Genomic DNA, 7,999 nt, shown 5'->3' on the forward strand with positions numbered 1-7,999 from the left:
ACAAAATATCATATACAGACGTAGATCCAATTCATGGTTAACCTGTGTCACACTAAAGCCCTACACCTCATTCTTCTGTTCTGTGCATCACACATATCTCTGGTTTCACTTTCTTTCCAAGGGAGATTGCATCGAATTGCATATCAACGACAGACTCCATGGTAACGCAGTCAGAAGAATAATATAGGACAGAGGGGGGGGGGGGGGGGGGGGGTTACTGTACAAGCTATCCATCAGTGTCATTTTAGCCCACGGTCTCCTGTGTTCAACAAAAGTCACTGGACTACTATGGACTACTCTCTGGCCTGTGGCATGCATGCATATTGTACGTGCATGTTTACATGGACAGACGCATTAATGCTGGTCTTTCCATTGACTCATTTCATTCCCATAACTCTCACCCCGACTAGCCTAACCCCATTTCCAACCTGAAAACTATATGCCCTAATCCTAAAATAGCCATTTTGAAAAGAGAGCACAGCTATAGCTTCAAAATAACCACCAGCATTCTATCCCCGCGAGAACATTTGTGGTTTTCCTGAAGCTACAGTATAGCTGCTAGTAGACATAGTACATACATACATACAGTACACACACCAGCTCATGTGAGCAGGGTGGATTAACTACAACATTCCTACAGTAAATAGTTCCTTTCCTCTTATTTGGATTATAGCCAAATATGACGGGACAGCTGGACTGAGATATTATATGGCTGTACATGCTTATGTGTTACAGCCTCAATTGTGCCATCAAGGTTGATTTAATACATTAGAGGATTCAAGGTTTATAGAAGTTTTAATTTATTCTCGAACGGCTGCATGTATGTAATCATTCTACATAGTAACATCCTGAAAATGTTATGATGATGAGTTAAGACTTTTGCTGGTGCCTATAGTTTTATTTATTTTTTCCAGCCAGTGTCAATTGTAATGTAATGTAATCCTGGGCGCTACACTCCCTCTGCCAACCTGGGGAGAGCAATGGACCGACCTCATGCTTCCTTCTATGCATGAGGAGTCCAAGCCGCTTCTTTTCACCTGACAGGGGGGAGTTTCTCCGGTCGGACGTAGCGCATGGAAGGAACACGTTATTTCCAACCACTTCCTTTCCCCTTCATCAGGTGCCCTGACAGGCCAGGGGGAGGCAGTATAGAGACCAGGATTACTGCATGTTTTTTGTGAGGGTACCACTATCTACCCTAGGGGTCATGGGGAGAACATGCAAATTCCACTTCCACACAGAGTTTCTAAAACAAGTATTAACCATAAAGTCAAGAGTGACTCATTACCGCATTACAGCATTACCCTGCCAAAGTTGTTTATGGTCCACAACCAAAATAGAAAGCCTTGTTTAAAGTTTAGAATCTCAACCCACAGCTTGAGAAACACGACTTATAAAAATTGGTTGGAGAACAAATGGGTCCCAGCCCCGTTTCTTTTTGTTCCAAAGCAATATGAGTGGTAAAATATGGTTATGGTTATTCCAGGTCAGATTTTTTTGTTTGTTTCCCCCAAAAGGAATGAAAGGAATCTTTGCGGAACGGGCTGCATATTTCAAACACCTCAGTGCAGAAACATTGTCCTCTGTGGCTTCTGGCAGTTAGAAGGCAGGGGAATGTGTGAGGTCTGTTTAAGGTCAACAGGCCTTTTTTTCTTCTTTTTTTTTTTTTAAAAGAGAGTCTTATCAGCTCATCTGTCTTACATTATGTCAAAGCAGCACGTTAGGCTAGTTACTCAACTGAAATGGTGCTGCTCAACTCGTAGTTCACAGTAGCTCATTCACAAATTGTACAGTGATGGTCGTGGGGAGATTTGTGGGCATCATTGTCACTCCATCTTAAATATAGCTGCTAAAGTGTGTTTACCGTTTGATGGACAGTGGGTACAGTACTCCTAAACTATAGGATATAATAGACATTTTCCCCCTTCATGTGAAAAGTCAGTTGCAACTTAGTCTGATCATATATCCTCGCTATACTCAGGCCAAGCCACACCAGATGTCAGTTCTCTCTACAAGGCAAGTGAAGCCTCTGTGACAGCATCGTATTTCAGTGGGTCTTTTGACTGGAATCGGGTTCCAGGACCACCGAAAGTGAATGCAGACATTGAGACATCTGGAAACAGAACGAGAAAGAAAGAACTAATGTAGCTTATTAAAAACAGCAGCGCTCTGTGTGCATTATGTGCTGTGTTGAGTCACTTGTTAAAGTCACGCTGGGCAGATCGTACAATAGCATTACATACTGTATGAGCAACACACGTGCACAGCCCAATGGACGGAAATGCTGGGGTGTGGCTAAGGCGCGTTCAACAGTGTCAACGCGCAACAAATAAAATTAAAGAGAGTGCAGCGGGATGTGTCCAAAACCCAACCTCCTCCTGGCACAATATACGGCCCCCCCCAACCTCCCAGCCAACCCCCTACCACCATTTCAGTCACTCCCCCAAACACTACCAAGCCACTTTGAGGGTCTTTTGTTAAGCTCAGCATAACATCCCTCTCCCTTTGAGTGTGCTTGTGTGTGTGTGTGTGTGTGTGGGGGGGGGGGGGGGGGGGGAGGCATGGAACTTGGGAGATGGACGTTTTTGGGAAGAAAAACAAAGTGTGGGTGGGATGTGTATCTGTCTAAAAAGGATGGTCGATAAAAATGAAGCATTGAATTACAGGTGTGAGGAGAAGTTTATACAGTAGAAATTAAAACCTCAAATCACAAACAGCCTGGTGCCTTTATTTAAAAAAGAAATCCACCCACACAGATGCTGTTCATTTAGCACTCAAACGGCGATTCTTGAGTATGCCTGCTAAATACCCAGGGGAACCACTGGCATTTGGGCTGCCGTGTAGCCAGTCTTCTCGACCCCACATACTGTAGGACCGCTTCTGTAGAAAACATGTCACCCCAGCAGAAGTAGGAGCCCCTACGCTCGCAAAGCGCCACGTTGAAATGCGTTGTATGCTTTTTGCACATTTTGGAATAGGGCTTGTGTGGTTCAATGAATAAAGCTCAGTTTATGCTTTCATTTGTTACAGCCTCTGGTGACCAATAATATAGAGGGTTTGGACTTTATTAGGGCCTGTGAGAACAATCTAGCAGGAGCCTGGCCTACAGAATTCCACACAGACTGGCAGTCATGGCAGACAAATAAAAAGCTCACCAAAAACTCAAGAGTGAGGCAATGGTGGTTTGATTTTGGAGTTTGTGGGTGTCCTTACAGTGCTGTGGTAATGCTGTATTCATAGTTTGCCCAGCCTGTGCACTCACTTAAGTCTCTTTTGTCTTTTAGTCGTTAGTTTCAATTTGCCAGCTAAGCTTATTCCCCCTGCAGAAATTGTTTGCTCATGCTAAAGCTTGTGTTTTCTGGGGAGGCATAGATGGCATCAGTCTCAGGGTAGTTTGTCCTCAAAATGAACCCAATCTCAAGAGAATGGGGCTTTTCCATTTCCAGCTGCGTGCGTTCACAGCATCCATCCGAATGTTGACAATGATTGAACACCAAGAGCTAGAGTTTCAGGGACACACAATGTCACAAAAAAAGACACCTCTAGTCTAGACAACTAGCTGATTAGAGAGGTGATGGGGCACTACATGCACAATATTGCTTAAGTATATGCCCAGACACTGCCCAGACATTGCCACAGATGCCCCAGAGCTGAGCAGCTCCAGGCAGGGAACCTCCCATCACACAGAGAACCTCTCATCATAGATGGCTAGCCTCTTGCAGAGCCAATTAAACTCTAAAAATCTTCCACCTATGAGAGGTTTTGCTAGCATGATGACATGGAATTATTTATTTCCCACCCTACCCAACAGATCATGGTGAGTTATTGGTCCATGTGCTGGCTAATCTGAGGCTTAGAGTGCTAGATTCCTGTTCCATTGCAGCGTTTTCATCTCTCTCCCTCTCTTCTGAAACAGGGACATTGATTTCTGGTCCCGTGCAGTGCATACGATTCTTTTAAATGACACATGGCTCGTGTGGCCTCCACGCTCCTCCACAGCCGAAGACAAAGACAATAATCATTGGACAACTCCAAAAATCAATTTCTGCGAGCCCATCTAAAACTAATTAAGATAAGCCCTCTTCCTCAAGAACCGCAAGAGCAGTGACCTAAATCACAACAGATTCCTCTGATTTGGCGAGTGAGGTATTGACAAGGCCACTTAAGCATGCTTTTGTGTGTGTGTGTGTGTGTGTGTGTGTGTGTGTGTGTGTGTGTGTGTGTGTCATAAGCACCCCAATCAAGACTTAGTGACTGAGGATAAGCTGAGACCTCACTCTAATCCGTAGCATTTATTTTCATCAGCATATGGTGTTTGTTGTCATCACAGACCAGCCTACTGTACGATCTTCATCTATGACCAATGACCATGCGGCAGGTTATTAGGCATCTAGCATGTTTCTCTCTGTGTGTGTGTGTGTGTGTGTGTGTGTGTGTGTGTGTGTGTGTGTGTGTGTGTGTGTGTGTGTGTGTACTGTACAGCCAGACCAATATAATGGCTTTGGCTAACATACAGTATCAAACGTTGGTTCCTACTCTGCGTCCTAATAAATAATCGGCACTTTGGCTATCAGCGTGTGCGGCCACTCTTTCGTCTTTTTTAGATGTTTCTGCCGTGAGCTGGCACCACTATTTAAGACTGGTGTGCGTTTAGCATCCTCATGCAGTGTTTAACATACAGTATCAGCCATTATTATACTTTTTTTTTTTTAATTGGCAATTATGCAGCCAATGTTTTGTTAACCACTTTCAAAGTGGTATCCCTATTGTGAATGAAGAAAGTCCGCACACAGGCTCTGCTCCAGTGGTGTTTTGTTTTATTTAAAACACCATTAGTTAAGGCACACTGGTGCCCCTATTGTGGTCATAGTAGAGGGGTTTTAAAAAATTGCAAAATAGCTGATCTACAAGCTCAAAACTCTGCTACACGTATATGTGCTACCAGAAATACTCATTTGTTGGTGTGGGTTTATAGAATTGTCAGCTTGACAAAACAATAACAACATGCAGTCGGTCAATTTTCCTAGTTGGTCTGTGTCTCAGAGGAGGGCCGCGGTCACTTCAGAAACCCACCTACCACTACCAGTGACATCATCATTAGGCAGGTTTATTATAAAATGTATTTATATTATTATTAACGTGAGAACAATGGCTTCCATTATAGCATGCTAACTTTCCACGAATAGATTTCGACGATGTCACTGGTAGGTAGGCGGGTTTCTGAACAGTCTACAGCCCTCCTCCGTGAAAAAATGTTACCATTATTATAATGAGCATTAGTGTGGACCAATTATATGAAGATAAGATAAGTTGAAAATGGATAAAGTTGTCCTTTAAGCAATGAGCCAGTGCTGCATTCCAAAGAATGGAAAAGATTTAAGATCAACAGTGACAGTGTACAACCACAAAACAAAAGACCAACCTCACTATGTATCCGACATCTCACACAGGGGACACGAGGGCAGCAGCAACTACACTGAAAGCTTTTGTTTATAAACGCACTCACTTATTAGTCATTACTAAATACGTTTTATAAATGTTACAACTTGCAATGCAACACGGTGTGTTACTTACACACCGCATTACTTCCAGACCAGTCGCCAGACAACATTCCAGTGTGCCAAATCTCCCCTGCCAATCATCTCCAACTGACATTTCGAACTCAACATGAGATAAACAAACGTGTCAATTTCAAATGTCACACCTGGGCCAACAGCTGAGACTGTGCCTGTGTGCATGGATGAGAGTATATATGGGACCGGCATCACATGTCTTCACACCACAGTGGACCCCCAGGTATCCTTGAACATGGGACGCGTCTAATGGGGGTCCGTGGCCTAATAATGCATAACAAAGTTACGATCACTGGCCGTGGCCTATTGGGCCTACAGGTGTTAAGATATCTGTATGTGAACTTACCATTGAGTCCATTAGGGATGCTCCTGTGGTGGTGAGGCGCCGACAGATCATCCATGGACCTCCTCGTCATGGTGCCCAGCTTACCGCTCTCCGCGCCGGGCTTGTTGTGCGTGTGGCCGTGGCTGTGATTGTGGTGGTCGGGGCTGCCGCCGCTGCCAGTGCTCGAGGTGCTACTACCGTCCCCGACGTCCCTGACGGTGCCGGTGCCCCCGTTCAGGTTGCTTAGGCTGGACTGACTGTCTATGGAGCTCCGCGAGCCGGCGCCGCTCCTCTCCTCGTCCAGCATCAGGACGATCTCCTTCAGCTCAGAGTTCTCCCGCACCACCAGGTCCTGGTTGGCCTCCAGCTCCTTGAGCTTCAGCATGTAGGTGCCCACCTCCTTCCACATGGCGCTGGCCGTGAAACGGCCGAAGCGCTGCCACTCCCGGGACAGCTTCTTGCCCTTCTGCCGGTCGTCGTCCAGGAAGCAGCAGAGCTCGCGGAGCTCGTGATTGTCGTCCTGGAGCTTCTGGTTTATCTCCTTCAGGCTCCGGATCTAATGGCCAACGATTATACAAATAAAATGCAGGTCAATGATTAGCAAGATATTTTCATGTGTTTTCCACCATTGTTGATGATGTGAAGTTGTGGAATCTTTTCAGTATTGTCACAATTCCAGCCACTCAAATGTCAACAATGTCTGAAATTACTTTAGTCTCTCTTTATGGTTCAGAAATCACTCAACTACAAATCTCATGATGTGATGCCCTCTAATGTGGAATGCTGGTTATCAGGAACACACAAACTTTACTTTACTGAAATGTACGAAATGTAAGAAATATGCAAAATTGTTCAAAAATCGTGAGCGGGTTAAGATTAAAGGGCTTAAATCCTTAAATTGTCACTTTACTGACATCTGGGGGAACCCCCTCCCCAAAAAAAATCATGTGGGGACCCACAGGTTGTGAACCACTGTGCTATATATAGCCTACTGTGATTTATTATATCAAAACAAGTTAACAACTATTCTCAATATTGAACTTTCAATGCATTACATTTCACTGTCAACATCACATAGGCTTAATCGTAATTTGTGAAATAATATTTCAATCATGTTACTGCATAGTGCATAGCCTACTAGCCAGGGAAAACACTGTGATGTCTTGCATTCTATCATTCAACTGTTCCAGTTTCTATATAAAATAAAAAAACAAACCCCTGAAGAAAACTATCTAAAACTGTTGTCATGTGTACCTCGTGCAGGTGCACCTGCATCCGCCGGTTGACGTCCTTCATCATGTTCCCGTGCTCGATCATCAGGTTCATCTTCTCGCCGTCGACCCTCCGTAATGTCCTGACCAGGTCCTCTTTGCTGCACCGCAGGAGGTCCTCGTCACCCAGCTTGCCCAAGTCATCTCTGGGTCCCTCGGACGGGCTTTTAGCCTGCATGACTCCCCTGATCTGCGCTATCCTGCGCCGATATCAGTTCCTCAAAGTCGTCAAGTAATTAACTATAAAGCCTCGTTTAACCAAGCCTCAATTGCGGAATTGAAACACATACGGATACATTGATTGTCCGGGGTTTTAAAGACCTACCCCACCACACTATAGGGGCCTTTGATGAAAACCCAAATATTAATGTGGTGTTGTGGCAACCCCGTGCATTGGCTGGCGGAGCGCACACTCACACACACTGATATTTGATCAAAAGCTAAATTCCGTTTAAAAAGATGCGTTCAGAAAATAGTATTTACATGGTATTACATAGTATTCACATCCCGAAAGTAGTAAGAAAATGCGATTGTTTTTTTTTATACCGATAAAAATCAGAAGGTGTTTCCAATCAGCTCATGGTTCCTCCTCGCCCAGAGACCTGTCAACACCAATGTTCAGTGCTCCTATCATCGTCCTCCTATACATGTCTTCGCTTGGCATTCCTCCGTTCAAATGACGAGAAAATAGAACACAGCAACCTGTAGGCGGCCTGTGCAAAAACAAAATCTTTATTCTACATAAAAAGGGCTTGTTTAAAATGAAACACTACACCACCAGCAGCATAAAACAACAGAACGCCTGTACGATCGACCATGCTGGATAAGCC

At 44.5% G+C, this 7,999-nt stretch overlaps 1 protein-coding gene across 4 annotated transcripts in view; it reads right to left on the reverse strand.

The window, feature by feature from the left end:
- The window catches only part of ccdc85cb (coiled-coil domain containing 85C, b), a 57,878-nt gene extending 49,879 nt beyond the window's left edge, over nucleotides 1–7,999 (reverse strand). For all 4 annotated transcript variants that reach the window (XM_080791687.1, XM_080791686.1, XM_080791685.1 and 1 more), the window contains exons 1-2: nucleotides 7,153–7,999; nucleotides 5,920–6,454 (exon numbers count right to left, since the gene is read on the reverse strand). In XM_080791687.1, the coding sequence (XP_080647813.1) occupies nucleotides 5,920–6,454; nucleotides 7,153–7,347 (730 nt within the window). In that variant the 5' untranslated portion in view covers nucleotides 7,348–7,999. The remainder of the gene's footprint in view (nucleotides 1–5,919; nucleotides 6,455–7,152) is intronic.

This window comes from Protomyctophum bolini (genome assembly GCF_963924005.1).
Source record: "Protomyctophum bolini genome assembly, chromosome: 19".
Taxonomy (NCBI): Eukaryota; Metazoa; Chordata; class Actinopteri; order Myctophiformes; family Myctophidae; genus Protomyctophum; species Protomyctophum bolini.